Source organism: Coregonus lavaretus, assembly GCF_964263955.1.
Source record: "Coregonus lavaretus genome assembly, chromosome: 40".
In the NCBI taxonomy this organism is placed as follows: Eukaryota; Metazoa; Chordata; class Actinopteri; order Salmoniformes; family Salmonidae; genus Coregonus; species Coregonus lavaretus.
The window spans coordinates 2,483,869-2,503,184 of record NC_140027.1 but is presented as its reverse complement, the minus strand read 5'-3'; the positions used below and the strand labels follow the sequence as shown (position 1 = coordinate 2,503,184).

The window sequence follows — 19,316 nt, the reverse complement described above, 5'->3', positions numbered from 1 at the left end:
CCAATACCTTGACTTTGTTGTCCTTAAGCCATTTTGCCACAACTTTGGAAGTATGCTTGGGGTTATTGTCCATTTGGAAGACCCATTTGCGACCAAGCTTTAACACCCTGACTGATGTCTTGAGATGTTGCTTCAATATATCCACATAATTTTCCTTCCTCATGATGCCATCTATTTTGTGAAGTGCACCAGTCCCTCCTGCAGCAAAGCACCCCCATGCACCCCCGTGCTTCACGGTTGGGATGGTGTTCTTCAGCTTGCAAGATACCCCCTGTTTCCTCCAAACATAACGATGGTCATTATGGCCAAACAGTTCTATTTTTGTTTCATCAGGGCAGAGGACATTTCTCCAAAAAGTACGATCTTTGTCCCCATGTGCAGTTGCAAACCGTAGTCTGGCTTTTTTATGGCGGTTTTGGAGTAGTGGCTTCTTCCTTTCTGAGCGGCCTTTCCGGTTATGTCGATATAGGACTCGTTTTACTGTGGATATAGATACTTTTATACCGGTTTCCTCCAGCATCTTCACAAGGTCCTTTGCTGTTGTTCTGAGATTGATTTGCACTTTTCGCATCAAAGTACGTTCATCTCTAGGAGACAGAATGCGTCTCCTTCCTGAGCGGTATGATGGCTGCGTGGTCCCATAGTGTTTATACTTGCGTACTATTGTTTGTACAGATGAACGTGATACCTTCAGGCGTTTGGAAATTGCTCCCAAGGATGAACCAGACTTGTGGAGGTCTTGGCTGATTTCTTTAGATTTTCCCATGATGTCAAGCGAAGAGGCACTGAGTTTGAAGGTAGGCCTTGAAATACATCCACAGGTCCACCTCCAACTGACTCAAATGATGTCAATTAGCCTATCAGAAGCTTCTAAAGCCATGACATCATTTTCTGGAATTTTCCAAGCTGTTTAAAGGCAGAGTCAACTTAGTGTATGTAAACTTCTGATCCACTGGAATTGTGATACAGTGAATTATAAGTGAAATAATCTGTCTGTAAACAATTGTTGGAAAAATTATTTTTGTCATGCACAAAGTAGATGTCCTAACCGACTTGCCAAAACTATAGTTTGTTAACAAGAAATTTGTGGAGTGGTTGAAAAACAAGTTTTAATGACTCCAGCCTAGGTGTATGTAAACTTCCGACTTCAACTGTAGCTTGTGTGCGAGCAGACACGTTGGTTTTTTTCTCCCTGAGGAGAAGGAGTGTGTATGACTCACAACCGCACTGCCCGCTACAGCCAGGCGACAGCCGTGGTGTCAAGCTTTGCAAGAGTCTTTAGACTAGGACCCCGCTGCTACAACCCCCCTCCCCCACCAGCATGCCGCAGCCACACCGCCATTGTTCCAGCTCAGCAACTGGGTTAGCCGACCTTGGGCCCCTCTGCAGCCCCCTGTCTTCTGCCTCCCCTACCCCAACACACAGACAACATGATTACAGGAATGTACCTCTGCCGCCCAGCCAAGCTTGGGCTGACCAAGAGAGAGGGACTGAGAGATGGAGAGAAAGGGTGCATGGACAGAGAGAGAAAAGCTGAATGGGTAATGGATCCTTTTGCATAGTCACCCGTCCCCCCTCTCTGACTCGGTTAATGGAATATCCCGGCCGGCAGACTGTAGACAGGGATTAACCCTCTCCTGGCCTGCCCACCGGCCTGCCACCCCCCCCCCCCCCCCCCCCCCTGACTCTGACACTGCAGGGATGATATGGCAGTTTTGTACGCAACTGCCTCGACCCACATTTAGAGATCTGCATTACTGTTAAAGAGATCAGATTTGTTGCTCTCCATTTAGGGTTATTACAATGCATCACATACAGCGTAACTCATTCCTTGACTTGAGTGCATTGGACTGTGTGCAGCAGCATCCCTGACTGCACTGAATAAGGAGCCACCCTCTCAGCCGGATGCAATGAGTTGGAGGCAGAGGAGAAGGAAGCCGAGAGTGCCATGCGGGAGGAATCTTAAATGGTACAGGACTTTGGCAGCCATCCACCTAGCAGCATCTATATCACAGTGACTGTTTCTGAATGATCCGTTTTTGGAGGTCAGGGGGAGAGTGAGAGATAAGGAAAAATAAATCCCAGGCATTGGGCACAGTGGCTCTGAACCAGAGGCAACCTGTCACTTTATGATGCATAATCATTATGATGATAATGTTTTAATCTCAGTGCCTGTAGCAGCAAACTGAAGGTCAACCTTATCATTAGGCTATTTGGATACAGACCAGCAACAAACTTTGTTCTCGCTCTCCCTCTACTCCACCTGTATGTATGTTTTCACATCTTCACTATCCGTACACCACCATACAAGCCAAGGTCAGGCTATTACTCTGTTTGTGCGTAGTCTCTGTCCACTAAGCAGTTCACACTCCTTTTCAACCCCACAAGGGAGAGGGAAAAAAGGGCAATGATTGCTTCATCATCATTAGCGACTAGTGATAGTAGTGATTCCCTGTGGGGGACTGAAGGGATTTGTTAGATCTTTCTCATTACATGAAGGCTGACTGTGATGAAGGCTGACATGATGGTTTCTCTTTACCTGGCAAACCTGTATTATTATTATTTATTTTTTTAACATGATATAAAATGAATGCGTCTTCGGATTCCCGTTTTTCACACTGAATGACGTAATCTTCTCTCTCCTGCAGACGTACTCTGGCCTCTTCTGTGTGGTGATAAACCCCTACAAAAACCTGCCCATCTACTCGGAGAACATCATTGAGATGTACAGGGGCAAGAAGAGACACGAGATGCCCCCTCACATCTACGCCATCTCAGAGTCTGCGTACAGATGCATGCTCCAAGGTAAGTCTCAATTGGTTATGGATATCCCTCCCTTTATCTCAATGCACAAAATATGCGCATATGTTTGCTACACAGTGAAATTGTATGAATGATCTGATTCAGTCTACTGGAACCAGAAAGTCAAAGCCAATTTAACCGGTTGTATTGGGATTAAGGCTGTTGTTGTTCGGTTGAGAGGCACTCAACCGGTAGGTACAGTACATGCTGATATTAGGACAGCCTTGTTTCAACTGTGGCAGGTGCACTTATCTCCCAGGTCTGTGATGTTAAGTGGAGCCTGATTGGATAATTTGTCATGTTAATTGTACATTGCCGGTTCCCCAAGGGCTAGATGTTGTTGTTGTGTTTCAATTTAAACTGTTGCTAGGGGATTGTGATGAGTGTGATAGAAGGAGTCAGGCGCAGGAGGGTAAATCACCGAATACAGAGTTTATTCCGTCATACACAAATACGCTGGATAGCGACACACGGAAACAGGCACAGGGGAAACTATCTACCCTGGCAATACACGGTACGGGATACTCCAACAATATAAAGGCACAAGAGAAATATCTACCCCGGCAATACAAATGGAGAGTACCGGGGCCTCACTGCGGTGGCGGTCAGCGTTGGCCTTCTGACGACGCACGGCGCGCTGGAGGTGAACATGGGCAGCGTCCCACGTCTCCTCTGCGCGCCGAAACCAGTGATCCACCACAGGAGCCTCGGTCTGGTACTGGTGCCATGGTGCCAGAACCGGTTGGTAACCTAAAACACATTGGAATGGCGTTAGGTTAGTAGAGGAGTGGCAGAAAGAGTTCTGGGCATATTCTGCCCATGGCAAGAACACCGACCACTCCTCCGGCCGGTCCTGGCAATAGGACCGCAGGAACCTACCCACATCCTGACCATTTGACTCGGGGTGGAACCCAGAGGTCAGGCTGACCGAGACCCTCAGACGTTCCATGAACGCCTTCCAGACCTTGGATGTGAACTGGGGACCTCGGTCGGACACTATATCCTCTGGTACCCCGTAGTGCCGGAAGACGTGAGTAAACAGGGCCTCCGCAGTTTGCAGGGCCGTGGGGAGACCGGGCAGAGGAAGGAGTCGGCAAGACTTGGAAAAGCGGTCCACAACGACCCGGATGGTGGTGTTACCTTGGGATAGTGGAATATCAGTCAAAATATCAGTCAAAAACACTTAGGTGAGACCATGGACGTTGTGGAACTGGTAAAGGTTGTAACTTACCCGCTGGGAGGTGCCTTACTCTGGGCGCACACCGAGCAGGAGGAGACATACACCCTCACGTCCTTAGCCAAGGTAGGCCACCAGTACTTTCCGGTCAGGCAGCGCACTGTACAACCGATACCTGGGTGACCAGAGGAGAGTGATGTGTGTGCCCAGTATACCAGACGATCACGGATAAGAGCAGGCACGTACTGCATCCCAGCTGGACACTGAGGTGGAGATGGAACTGTGTGTAATGCCTGCTCTATATCCGCGTCCATCGCCCATACTACCGGCGCCACAATGCAGGAGGCCGGGAGTATGGGGGTGTTGTCTCTGGGCCTCTCCGCTGGATAGCGACACACGGAAACAGGCACAGGGGAAACTATCTACCCTGGCAATACACGGTACGGGATACTCCAACAATATACAGGCACAGGGGAAATATCTACCCTGGCAATACAAAGGGAGAGTAGCTTCACCGAGCTACAGTACTCTCACAATTAACAATCACCCACAAGGACAACGGGGGCAGAGGGAACACTTATACACAGACTAATGAGGGGATAAGAACCAGGTGTGTGTAATTGACAAGACAAGACAAATGGAATGATGATAGATGGAGTGGCAGTGGCTAGTAAGCCGGTGACGACGAACGCCGAAGCCTGCCCGAACAAGGAGGTGACAGGGATGAACAGGTATTAGGCCTTTTATATCATCATTTTAGTTGTATTTGATTTTATTTGGCCTTCTGTAAATTGTCAAAATGTAACTTTTCCCCCTGTTGCATTTGGCACGGCATCTCCGTTAGCTGTACTGTTACAATACTCAAGGCTTTCGATCTCAAGTTACCAAAACAAAACACACCACGTGTCGCCAACGCTCGTAAAAGTTGTTTAACAGTCACCCTGTGATTGAAGGGATTACTACTCAATCTCAACAACTTTAGGGCCATTCATTTCACTAGAAGACTAAATTGGAACCATCAGCTGAACCATGGTTTGTTGCATACTAAAGTCACCCCCAATTATTTTGATTTAGTGCACTGGCCAACTCTGTATTATGTAGTAGTTGCCCTAAATTCATGCATCTCAAGCGTTATGGTATCAAATGGCATCAAAAGGGCTCTGTGGAAACTGTTCCAAAGGAGCTGGTCTTATTTCTCTGTTTATATTTCCACCTCCAGAGAGAAATTAATTTTGCAAGCAATGTCTGGAACGTGGGGAGCACAGTGGAAAGGGGAAGTGAAGGACGACAGTTTTTTTTCTCTCCATGAATTGCTGATACCTCAGAACGTCAGAACTATGCACTTCTGGCTATCAGCACCACTATGGGCTATAAGCACCAATGAGAGGTCCTGGGTCTAAATCTCAGCCTGAGAACCCAAAGCCTTTAGTCACTGCAGAGATAATCCACTTCAGTCCTCTTCAGATTGCCAGAGGCCTTGACTTTGTCTCTGGCATGGTCAGAGTATGTTAATACACCGCAAGTGTTGAGTGAAGAAAAACATACACCAAAAGCTTTATTAGAATTGCATCTGATTCCAGAACACAAGAAGGTTGAATCCATGTGACTTAAGTAGATTCACAATCCTATATGTGATGTTAAATCCAGCTTATAATATACTTCATCCAATTTGGGTTGGTTTTTCTCAACCATAAGTCTTCCAGGGGTTCGTGATGAGCGAGAACTTATCTTCTACAGTGTCAACTAGCCTATAGGTTCTGCCCAGCAGGAGAAGCCTGCATAAGCTCATATTCCTCATATCGGTGGAAAAATAGGGATGGGCAGAACTGATTTACAAGAAGCTGCTTAAAGAAAGCACCCATTTCTCTATCTCACTCCACCATTCTAGTACCAATAACCTATCGGTACTTTCAAACCACATGCTCCCATCTTTTTCCATTGCTTTACACCCTAATTGCCAAGGTTCTTGGCTTTCTCTGAACAGCTCGTTTTTTTCTTGGAATTTGTTGATCACATTTTTGTCCGTTGACATTTGGTTTATTTGATGTCTTTTGTATTTGATACTCCAAGTAGAAATAGCCACATTATCTGTCCTGTCCCAGACACCTGTTATCTGTCCTGTCCCAGACACCTGACTAAACCAACATATCATTCCAGGCAGCAAACAATCCTTCCCAGTCCACCTTTCTCTCCCACTCAAATGTATCCCCATATTTTACACCAGCGTGTGTTTGTATTTGCACAGCTCCTCTTGACCTCTTAACTATTTTTCTGGATCTTGGGGTGAGGGGCAGCTCCCCAGCTACACTATCAATGGACAAACTCTGGATGTCAATAAGGCTGTGCGATTGGTGTGAATGCACATCATGGAGCACCATCCCATGACTGTCACAACAGACATCATAGAGAGATGTCTGAGAGAGTTGTCTCTCTTCCCCTCTGCCTGATATAGCTGGGAGGCACCCCAGGCTGGAAGCTGTGACTGGGACCAGACCAGTGAGAGCAGAGAGGGTGACCTGCATTTGGCAGCACAATGGGACCTTTTGTCTCTGTGGCGAGGGCTTGTCCGTCCAGTGGGGGGTTGGTTGTGACGAGTTGGGCAGTCCCGTCATGCAGGCCCTGCCTAGTGTCAGTGTAGACAAGGAGGAAGCTCCCTCTCAGTGTGGAGAATGTGTGCATTGACACCTAAAGTAGTGTCCTCTGAAGAATCTCTCCAAAGACACTGGTTGGAAGTACTTTACCTCATGTGGTAATGCCACTATCGGACATTGCATGTGCATGCAAATACATAGTGCTTCCCCAATCATACTTTTGTTATGAGCCCTGCCTTTCCCATGACCCAGTGAGTTTTTCCCATTACCCCCTTCACACCTTCCAGCTTTCTCACACCCTGAGTATCTGCATGGATGCAGGGGTGGGGGGCAGGGACTGGAGACTTGGACTTGGAATAAGTGCCATTCCAAATCCAAATCATTTGTTTGTTTTCGCTTCATTTCACCCATTTAAATGAGGCATCGGTTTCTACCAATAACCAATTTAGAAATGAAAGGATACCTCTCAGGACCTGCAGTTCCTATGCACTTTTATGCAGGCTTGTCGCAGTGGTAGTCATCGCAAGTATAGTCATCATGGCTAACCAGCCAACCAGCGGTTTGGCTCAAAAGGAGGTTTGTAGGTTGGAGATAAGCGGATGCTAGCTGCTGCTCTGCCCCTGAGCAGGTCTATAACCTGATTCAGTTCAGTGATTAGGCGCTGGTACCCTGGCGCAGTGGTCTAAGGCACTGCATTGTAGTGCTAGCTGTGCCACTAGAGATCCTGGTTCGAATCCAGGCTTATACTCCGACCGGGAGACCCATGGGGCGGCGCACAATTGGCCCAGCGTCGTCCAGGGTAGGGGAGGGAATGGCCGGCAGGGATGGTAGAGCATGATGTTTGCAACGCCAGGGTTGTGGGTTCGATTCCCACGGGGGGCCAGTATGAAAAAATATAAATAAAAATACCGTATTTTCCGCACTATAAGGCGCACCGGAGTATAAGCCGCATCAGCTAAATTGAATGATATTGAATTATGTGTACATATATAAGCCGCACTGGACTATAAGCCGCAGGTGTTTTAATGTTTAATTACCATATGTAAGGGTTCGTGCACAGAGGGGATTGTCGGGAAAGAGACAAACTGTCTCGCTCTCGTAATGTCTGTCTGTCTTGCTCTCGTTCTGTCTCTCGTACCACTCTCGGTTCCACTTTTACTTTTGCGCGCTACCTGTCTCACTCTTTTCCGGCCTCCATCTTTTCCTGCTGGAGCCCGCCGCTTAAAGGTGGAGGGCGCGGACCGGTCATAGAGCCCATAGAGTTAAAGTTGGTGGACTGTAACCTGTAAAATCCATAGATTTAGGAGGTCTTCTAGTGGCCGTTAGCTGTAAAAATCCATAGATTAGCCGCACCGTTATATAAGCCGCAGGGTCGAAAAATTTGAAAAAAGGCGCGGCTTATAGTCCGAAAATTACGGTAATGTATGCACTCACTAACTGTAAGTCGCTCTGGATAAGAGCGTCTGCTAAATGACTAAAATGTAAATGTAAATGTACTGATTCAAATGTCACTGGATCACTGCATAGTGTTATGGATATCATCACGGCATTATCTCAGTGCCATGATTGCATCCCTAAATGTTGTGATAGTGGTGATAGTATCACACCACTTTGGACATTCAAATTTAGCCACGAGGAACAGGCATTTGCTTCATGTTATTTATTAGGTTAAGTGTACTTAACATGAACAATGCACATTGGTCAACATTTCTGCAACTGTGCCAGATTTAGCCAGCCGGCAAATTTTCATCTGTAGTTCCTGGGCAGTTTGTCATCTTCACAGTTTTTAGGCCTCACATCTTCATCCAAGGAAGTCAACTTCCAGATAGTCAAATCAAGTTAATGGCTAAATTGTCTCTAAACCTTTCCAGAGTCCAGTCATTATCCCAGCATTTCTGAGATGCCAGTCTATGGCCAGATGGAGGGTTAAATGAGGTGTAACGTTACAAAGTCTGGGTTGTTTAACTAGGCCTCCCCCCACCACAACTAGACCCACACATCTGCCATTGATTACTTCTCCAGATACTTTCCATAATCTCCCTCGTTGCTCTGGACTGATGGCGTCCAGTCAGTTAAAAAGGGGCTAATTTGAACATTTCTGGAACTTAAGAAACGCAAAGCGCTGATGTTCTCTTGAATGAAACCATGTGTTAGTTGGGAGAAGAAACGGCCATGTCAGCATGAGGATTTCAAGGGTGGACTCGACTTGCATCAACGGCAACACTGTCCCTCAGCAACATAGTTGTCCAACAGCAAGGCTTTGTGAGAGTGAAGAGAAGAATGGCCTCTGTAAGGACTCTCCCTTGTGTTTGAATAGGCCATTAGGTCTACTCAAGGCAGATCTATATTCTCATAAGCTTTGAGCAATAAGCCTACATTTCTCTCATAGGAACCCTCTCCATCACTAAATGAATCAATCAAATAAAATGTGTGCAAAGGACAATAACTAATGTCTTTGATAATAGTCTCAAAGATGAAGAAATGTTAAGTAAATGGTGTGGAGGAACGTTTCTGTGGATGGAGACCTCATGTACAATGTACAGTCTAGACTCAAAGTGATTGTGGCTGTGTTATTATAATGTAGGCCTAGGGTGTACGATCTTGGACCCACTGCATAACTTGATCCACCTGGTACCAATAAGACCTGTAATGGTTTTCATGGCCAAAGTTATTTTGAAAAAAGGCTTTGTGCCTAACCCGCCTCGTCCATCCTGTGAGTACTAGAACACACTGAGTACACACAGAGATTATTGTTAATCTATTGAAAAACAGACCCGCTACATTTTTTAAGGAATTCCAAGTGGAGCCAAGAAAATACAGGCTTGATCTAATTTTCTGAATCTGTTGTTTTGGTGATTGTTCTCTTACTTTTACCTGGTTCAGAAGAACATTGACCAGTTGCAGTTCTGGAGGCTGAAAGTACTCAATGAATTATGGTACTGTTTAATGTAATTAATCAAATTCAATCCCTCATTTCCTCTACACTTAGAAAAAAGGGTTCCAAAAGGGTTCTTCGGCTGTCCCCATAGGAGAAACCTTTTTGGTTCCATGTAGAACCATTTTTGGTTCCATGTAGAAACCTCTGTGGAAAGGGTTCTACATGGAACCCAAAGCGGTTCTAGTTGGAACCAAAAGGGTTCTACCTGGAACCAACAAGGGTTCTTCAAAGGGTTCTCCTATGGGGACAGCTGAATAACCCTTTTAGGTTCTAGATAGCACCTTTTTTCCCAAGAGTGGACCATGGGATTTTTATTAGCCTAATAGTTGGAACAGCTTGGATTGAGTTAGCCTGCTCTGTTGCTTTTCTCATATGTTATGGAATCAGCAGATTCAGCACTCCTCTGATTTTTCCAGCTGCCAAACATGGGAAGGATGTCCCTGGAGACACTCTGCAGTCTGAGCACCTGAATGACCGTGCCCTCCAGACAGAGCAGTTTCTTTAGCCTCCCCTGAGATCCACGGCAGGCCCGGCAATACTGCAGCACACAGCCATTTTCCCTAGAGATATAATACGAGAGTGGTTGATGTCATAAACCTATAAAGTTCTGGAATAGCTGACAACTATCTATTTCTATGGCCCTTCTCCTCTAAGGTTCTTCAAAAAAGCTGGCATTAAGCCAGCGGAGCCAAATGATCCATCATCACTATGACAACACTCCACCATCATTATACTAACGCTACTTTGTACCACATTGAAGAAGCTAGAGAATATCCATTACCCTTGAACTTTTAAGTGTTTCTTGCGGTGACCAAACCTCTCTCTGCTGGCCATTACAGTTAAATGGCAAGGGATTCAGGGGTGGCCATTGGGCTTCTGTATATCCTCTGGGTGAATTAAGAATAAATCATTGTCTGCGGAGGCGGGAGGAGGCTGAGTGGACCTCTAATGACCCTGGGCGTGGGAGGAAGGAAGCCTCACAGGACACTGAGAGGGCAAGACTTGACACTTCAAACCACTACCCGCCAAATTATTGCGCGGTGCGGTTGGTTGATGTCCCGTCTCGGTACAGCCAGTTCTGTTTCTCATGTGGCCTGAGCCACATTGGCTGTCCACTCATCTGAAAGAAATATGCAATGTGCCGTGCTCACAGTGAGAATTCCTCTCTGTGTTGTCACCCAGCATGGATTGGCTTTTGGCAGAGCTAGCATACAGTAAATGAGTCCTGTTCAATGTCCTCAGGGCCTTGGTAAGCTCTTAATAATAGGCTACTTTTTTGTCACAGACTTTCAACTGCTGGGTTTTTCCCTCAGGTCAGTCTCACAATAGGGGAAAAGATACAGTGAGGGAAAAAAGTATTTGATCCTCTGCTGATTTTGTACGTTTGCCCACTGACAAAGAAATGATCAGTCTATAATTAAAATGGTAGGTTTATTTGAACAGTGAGAGACAGAATAACAACAAAAAAATCCAGAGAAACGCATGTCAAAAATGTTATAAATTGATTTGCATTTTAATGAGGGAAATAAGTATTTGACCCCTCTGCAAAACATGACTTAGTACTTGGTGGCAAAACCCTTGTTGACAATCACAGAGGTCAGACGTTTCTTGTAGTTGGCCACCAGGTTTGCACACATCTCAGGAGGGATTTTGTCCCACTCCTCTTTGCGGATCTTCTCCAAGTCATTAAGGTTTCGAGGCTGACGTTTGGCAACTCGAACCTTCAGCTCCCTCCACAGATTTTCTATGGGATTAAGGTCTGGAGACTGGCTAGGCACTCCAGGACCTTAATGTGCTTCTTCTTGAGCCACTCCTTTGTTGCCTTGGCCGTGTGTTTTGGGTCATTGTCATGCTGGAATACCCATCCACGACCCATTTTCAATGCCCTGGCTGAGGGAAGGAGGTTCTCACCCAAGATTTGACGGTACATGGCCCCGTCCATCGTCCCTTTGATGCGGTGAAGTTGTCCTGTCCCCTTAGCAGAAAAACACCCCCAAAGCATAATGTTTCCACCTCCATGTTTGACGGTGGGGATGGTGTTCTTGGGGTCATAGGCAGCATTCCTCCTCCTCCAAACACGGCGAGTTGAGTTGAAGGCAAAGAGCTCCATTTTGGTCTCATCTGACCACAACACTTTCACCGAGTTCTCCTCTGAATCATTCAGATGTTCATTGGCAAACTTCAGACGGGCATGTACAGTGGGGAAAAAAAGTATTTAGTCAGCCACCAATTGTGCAAGTTCTCCCACTTAAAAAGATGAGAGAGGCCTGTAATTTTCATCATAGGTACACGTCAACTATGACAGACAAATTGAGAAAAAATTTCCAGAAAATCACATTGTAGGATTTTAAATGAATTTATTTGCAAATAATGGTGGAAAATAACTATTTGGTCACCTACAAACAAGCAAGATTTCTAGCTCTCACAGACCTGTAACTTCTTCTTTAAGAGGCTCCTCTGTCCTCCACTCGTTACCTGTATTAATGGCACCTGTTTGAACTTGTTATCAGTATAAAAGACACCTGTCCACAACCTCAAACAGTCACACTCCAAACTCCACTATGGCCAAGACCAAAGAGCTGTCAAAGGACACCAGAAACAAAATTGTAGACCTGCACCAGGCTGGGAAGACTGAATCTGCAATAGGTAAGCAGCTTGGTTTGAAGAAATCAACTGTGGGAGCAATTATTAGGAAATGGAAGACATACAAGACCACTGATAATCTCCCTCGATCTGGGGCTCCACGCAAGATCTCACCCCGTGGGGTCAAAATGATCACAAGAACGGTGAGCAAAAATTCCAGAACCACACGGGGGGACCTAGTGAATGACCTGCAGAGAGCTGGGACCAAAGTAACAAAGCCTACCATCAGTAACACACTACGCCGCCAGGGACTCAAATCCTGCAGTGCCAGACGTGTCCCCCTGCTTAAGCCAGTACATGTCCAGGCCCGTCTAAAGTTTGCTAGAGTGCATTTGGATGATCCAGAAGAGGATTGGGAGAATGTCATATGGTCAGATGAAACCAAAATATAACTTTTTGGTAAAAACTCAACTCGTCGTGTTTGGAGGACAAAGAATGCTGAGTTGCATCCAAAGAACACCATACCTACTGTGAAGCATGGGGGTGGAAACATCATGCTTTGGGGCTGTTTTTCTGCAAAGGGACCAGGACGACTGATCTGTGTAAAGGAAAGAATGAATGGGGCCATGTATCATGAGAGCATTGAAGATGAAACGTGGCTGGGTCTTTCAGCATGACAATGATTCCAAACACACCGCCTGGGCAACGAAGGAGTGGCTTCGTAAGAAGCATTTCAAGGTCCTGGAGTGGCCTAGCCAGTCTCCAGATCTCAACCCCATAGAAAATCTTTGGAGGGAGTTGAAAGTCCGTGTTGCCCAGCGACAGCCCTAAAACATCACTGCTCTAGAGGAGATCTGCATGGAGGAATGGGCCAAAATACCAGCAACAGTGTGTGAAAACCTTGTGAAGACTTACAGAAAACGTTTGACCTGTGTCATTGCCAACAAAGGGTATATAACAAAGTATTGAGAAACTTTTGTTATTGACCAAATACTTATTTTCCACCATAATTAGCAAATAAATTCATTAAAAATCCTACAATGTGATTTTCCGGATTTTGTCTGTCATAGTTAACGTGTACCTATGACGAAAATTACAGGCCTCTCTCATCTTTTTAAGTGGGAGAACTTGCACAATTGGTGGCTGACTAAATACTTTTTTCCCCCACTGTATATGTGCTTTCTTGAGCAGGGGGACCTTGCGGGCACTGCAGGATTTCAGTCCTTCACAGTGTAGTGTGTTACCAATTGTTTTCTTGGTGACTATGGTCCCAGCTGCCTTGAGATCATTGACAATATCCTCCCGTGTAGTTCTGGGCTGATTCCTCACCGTTCTCATGATCATTGAACGGCTCTATTACTTTACCAGAATGGCAGGTGCGTGTTACCTTGCATTATACCCCATAATCTAAGTAATCAAAGATATTGAAGTAGGACTAGGCCTCAGGCTTTGGCTTAATTGAGATTCCCTTCCTTACTTTCTCTCACTCCCCCTCCCTCCCTCTATCCTTGCTGTGGCAACTGTAGTCCAGTAGAACACAACCTGTCTCCCGTAATTTATCTCACTCCTAAGGTAAATATTATACACAGATTTCCTAAACGTGTACTGTACCAAGTGCCTTGGTCTGGGTCATGTAAACAACACACTGAATACATGTCCAGATGTCCAGGGCTGTCTGTAACTTCTCAAAATCATTAATCTACCTACCTAGCTAGCCTATCATATTTCACTTCTGAGGACCCATTTCTCAGAAAAGATCCACGTTGGAAATGGGAAACTAGATTTGCTGGGTGTCTATTTTTTTATTTCCCATCTGTAAGTCGATGTCAGTGGCTGAGGACCAACTCCTGGTTCTGCCCATATCAGAAGCCCTGCCACTGCTGTTTAATGGCCATTTCAGGGGCCAAGGGCCTCTTAGACCCCATTCACAAGCAGCCACTCCTCAGTGTTTGTCTTTGTGAGTGTTATCTTGACTGCTTTAAGCACAGATGACGGCTAACAGGGACCAGGCACAGAGGAACAGTCCAAAAATCCCTACCGCCTACCAGCTGTTTGCTGTCGAAGACAGCTTTGCAGGCTTAGAACGCCTCTCAACCAATCATAATGGCTGGCCGGAACTAACAGTTTTATAATGAGACAGTAACAGAAAGGGGAGATGATTGGTGCATGAAGGCTATGTCAAAGAGAACATACACTGAGTTTACAAAACATTAGGAAAACCTTCCTAATATTGATTTCCACCCCCTTTTGCTCTCAGAACAGCCTCAATTCGTCAGGGCATGAACTATACAGTGAGGGGAAAAAAGTGTTTGATCCCCTGCTAGTTTTGTACGTTTGCCCACTGACAAAGAAATGATCAGTCTATCATTTTAATGGTAGGTTAATTTGAACAGTGAGAGACAGAAAAATCCAGAATAACGCATGTAAAACATGTTATAAATTGATTTCCATTTTAATGAGGGAAATAAGTATTTGACCCCCTCTCAATCAGAAAGATTTCTGGCTCCCAGGTGTCTTTTATACAGGTAACGAGCTGAGATTAGGAGCACACTCTTAAAGGGAGTGCTCCTAATCTCAGCTTGTTACCTGTATAAAAGACACCTGTCCACAGAAGCAATCAATCAATCAGATTCCAAACTCTCCACCATGGCCAAACACCAAAGAGCTCTCCAAGGATGTCAGGGACAAGATTGTAGACCTACACAAGGCTGGAATGGGCTACAAGACCATCGCCAAGCAGCTTGGTGAGAAGGTGACAACAGTTGGTGCGATTATTCGCAAATGGAAGAAACACAAAAGAACTGTCAATCTCCCTCGACCTGGGGCTCCATGCAAGATCTCATCTCGTGGAGTTGCAATGATCATGAGAACGGTGAGGAATCAGCCCAGAACTACACGGGAGGATCTTGTCAATGACCTCAAGGCAGCTGGGACCATAGTCACCAAGAAAACAATTTGTAACACTCTACGCCGTGAAGGACTGAAATCCTGCAGCGCCCGCAAGGTCCCCCTGCTCAAGAAAGCACATATACATGCCCGTCTGAAGTTTGCCTATGAACATCTGAATGATTCAGAGGAGAACTGGGTGAAAGTGTTGTGGTCAGATGAGACCAAAATGGAGCTCTTTGACATCAACTCAACTCGCCATGTTTGGAGGAGGAGGAATGCTGCCCATGACCCCAAGAACACCATCCCCACCGTCAAACATGGAGGTGGAAACATTATGCTTTGGGGGTGTTTTTCTGCTAAGGGGACAGGACAACTTCACCGCATCAAAGGTACGATGGACGGGGCCATGTACCGTCAAATCGTGGGTGAGAACCTCCTTCCCTCAGCCAGGGCATTGAAAATGGGTCGTGGATGGGTATTCCAGCATGACAGTGACCCAAAACACACGGCCAAGGCAACAAAGGAGTGGCTCAAGAAGAAGCACATTAAGGTCCTGGAGTGGCCTAGCCAGTCTCCAGACCTTAATCCCATAGAAAATCTGTGGAGGGAGCTGAAGGTTTGAGTTGCCAAACGTCAGCCTCGAAACCTTAATGACTTGGAGAAGATCTGCAAAGAGGAGTGGGACAAAATCCCTCCTGAGATGTGTGCAAACCTGGTGGCCAACTACAAGAAACGTCTGATCTCTGTGATTGCCAACAAGGGTTTTGCCACCAAGTACTAAGTCATGTTTTGCAGAGGGGTCAAATACTTATTTCCCTCATTAAAATGCAAATCAATTTATAACATTTTTGACATGCGTTTTTCTGGATTTTTTTGTTGTTATTCTGTCTCTCACTGTTCAAATAAACCTACCATTAAAATTATAGACTGATCATTTATTTGTCAGTGGGCAAATGTACAAAATCAGCAGGGGATCAAATACTTTTTTCCCTCACTGTATAACGCAGGGTTCTTCAATTCCAGTCCTCGAGGGCCGAAACACTTCTGTTTTTTATTTCTACCTCGTAGTTAATTGCACTCACCTGGTGTCCCAGGTCTGAATTAGCCCCTGATTAGAAGGAGAGGATGAAAAACAGAGGTGTTTCGGCCCTCCAGGACCTGAATTGAAGAACCCTGGTATAACGTGTCGAAAGCGTCCCACAGGAATGCTGGCCCATGTTGACTCCAATGCTTCCCACAGTTGTGTCAAGTTGACTGGATGTCCTTTGGGTGGTGGACCATTCTTGATACACACGGGAAACTGTTGAGTGTGAAAACCCAGCAGCAATGCAGTTCTTGACACACTCAAACCGGTGCACCTGGCACCTACTACCATACCCTGTTCAAAGGCACTTAAATATTTTGTCTTGCCCATTCACCCTCTGAATGGCACACATTCACAATCCATGTCTCAATTGTCGCAATGCTTAAAATTCCTTCTTTAACCTGTCTCTTCCCCTTCATCTACATTGATTGACGTGGATTTAACAGGTGACATCAATAAGGGATCATAGCTTTCACCTGGATTCACTTGGTTAGTCTATGTCATGGAAAGTGTAATGTTTTGTACACTCAGTGTAAATACAGTATAATTTTACTAGACCCTTAAGCACTGCTGGAGTCCTGCTCGATATACAGGCTTATAACTGCTCCTGAGGTGTTATACTAATAAACAGGCCAGCTTACAGCTCAATACATTTTAAACTACATCTTTAGTCTACTTAGCATAGAGGAAATGTAATGATCTTCCCTTTTCTACAAATGACCCCACGCAATCTATCCGCTTATTTTACCAGAATTGCTCCACGTAGACGCAAGAAAAATAGACTTGCTTTCTAATTTGACGCACTATGATGCCTTTGATGCTTGTGGCCCTTCTGTTTTCTCTCACTCATATGCGTTCTATTTCCAGCATGAGCACACTTTCCATTAGAATTGAGCTTGAGGCTTGTGGCTGGCAGGGATGTGAACTGGAATGTGTGGAATGAGTCTGGTCGCTGCATTAATCCAGCAGGGTGGATCTGAAGGGGGTGTAGTAATGGGGAAGCAGTCTGCCTACAGTCCACAGTGTGAGATAGGCCCTGTCCACACTGTCTCGTGGCCGGTTGGGACTTCCCCTGGAGGAGCCAGGCCAACCAACAATGATCTTCATTTTACTCTGGTTTGGACTCTGGTATCTGCTGACTGACATACTGCTTCTCACCACACAACACTTGGATGATGCCTTTATTTGTTGCAGAGTGCATCTGCTATAAGTTATCAGAGTTCATTGTGAGACATTTCCTCTCTCTTTTTTGTTAAACTGATGAAAACTAGACTATCCTCAATTAAAGCTACAGACCACCAGTTTGTCTTCATTATCCACCACGGCCCAGTTGATGTGTTGTACCTCTATTTATATCAAACTGGTTTCTGAGGTCATCCTCCTTCAAAGCCACTTTGTTAACAGCAAAAGCGACCTCTGGAGCTGGGTTTTCTGAGGCGAGTGTTTCCACTCCATTGCCTCTCCTTAATGCCGACATCAGCCTTCAATAGCGGAGGCTGGCCCAGGCCCAGCAGACCACAGGCTCACAATGAGTTCACTGTCCGTGGGCTGAGATCTGCTCCCTCTGCCCCTCTCTGCTCTTCTCCCTATCCTCCCTTACATTTACGTCATTTAGCAGAGGCTCTTTTTTTTTCATACTATTTTTATTTATTTATTTTTTAAACATTTTTTAGTCATTTAGCAGACGCTCTTATCCAGAGCGATTTACAGGAGCAATTAGGGTTAAGTACCTTGCTCAAGGGCACAGCGACAGATTTTTCACCTAGTCGGCTCGGGGATTAGAACCAGCGACCTCTCGGTTACTGGCACAACGCTCTTAACCACTAAGCTACCTGCCGCCCCATACTAGCCCCCCATGGGAAACGAACCCACAACCCTGGCGTTGCAAACGCCATGCTCTACCAACTGAGCTACACGGGACTACCCTTCTCTCCTCTCCATTGCAAACGCCACATGCAGAGCCACTGTGTTCCCGTCAAAGCCCAAAATGTCCTCCAATTTTTCACTTTGTCACAGGTTTGAAAGACAGTGACGTGTGTGTGTTTTTTTTTTTGTTGGTCTATGGTGTATGGAGGAGCTCAAGTGGAGCCATCCAGCCAAGCCTAGTGGTTAACTTGTTAATTAGGTTATAAATTATTAAGTAATTATTATATTATTTTGAACATTAATAACAAAACTTTTGGTACTGCCTTTTTCCTTCCCATGATACAGTCCATTACTAAATAATTGGCCAAACACTGTACAACTGAATAGGTTTTGTAATCATTTTTATACTCTCTTCAAATATTTTAACAACCAATCCTATCCTATTCCATGGAGCAGCCTCTTGAGGCTATCCAAAATAATCAAGTCATGTGAAGCTGGAAAGAACACTACCAATCATGTGAATCCCACACAACGGTTCTTATGACTAGGCTATAAAGCAATGTTACAGAAATAACAGCTCTGCTTGGTTCCCCATCTATGCCCACCATGGCTTCTACCCCTCAAATAGTCATCAGAGTTCTTGGAGAGGTTGTTGAGGTCGAAACATTGGCATGAATTAATGGAATTCGAGAGCGTCCAGGCTTGTGTCGTTACCATGTCCAGGGGTGTGAAAGACCTTAATATCCGAGAGAGAGTGTCACTTCCAGTGACTCAGGAAGAGGTCATGGGAAATGTCAGTGGCCAGCCACCATCTGTAGAATCTTTAGCGGAGACGGTGGAAGGCTGTTGGCCTCAGCTCAGAAGGAAGTGGGGGAAATCCCATTTGGAGGAGGGAGAAACAAATAAAACATGTCCCGCTTCTGAGTCTGGTTTAATATCAATATCAAGTTTCCAATGTAGTTCTTCAGATGTGGTCAAAAACATGATTATGGTATTACGTCAAATAATTAATATAATGCAAAGTAAACATTAATATGACTGGCTGCCCACAATAAGCAGATTCCTGTTTTGCTACTTTCGTTGTAGAACTACTTTTATTGCACGTCAAGACTTTTCTCCACACCCCTTTTAATCCGCTAAGTGAGGATGAATGGAGAGGAGATGTACAGTACCTACTTGCATGCCCAGCAGCAGCCCAAACTCACTGTGTCAGACAAAGATGGAAACCAGTAGCACCTCTGTCTCTGTTCCTAAGAGATGGTGAAGACCTGCTAGATTTGAACATGACACGTTAAATTCATCATTTGTTACATCACAGCGACAATTCCAAATGTCACATGAATTCATCGGAATGCTTTGTTGTGCACTAGCTTTGTTGTGCATGTA

The 19,316-nt window shown here is 45.4% G+C and overlaps 1 protein-coding gene across 1 annotated transcript in view; it reads left to right on the top strand.

The window, feature by feature from the left end:
• Window positions 1–19,316, top strand: part of LOC311113667 (myosin-10-like) — a gene marked incomplete at its 5' end in the record, with an annotated part of 77,643 nt that overhangs the window by 14,115 nt on the left and 44,212 nt on the right. Inside the window, one exon of the mRNA XM_084156946.1 lies at window positions 2,649–2,805. Within this exon, the coding sequence (XP_084013072.1) occupies window positions 2,649–2,805 (157 nt within the window). The remainder of the gene's footprint in view (window positions 1–2,648; window positions 2,806–19,316) is intronic.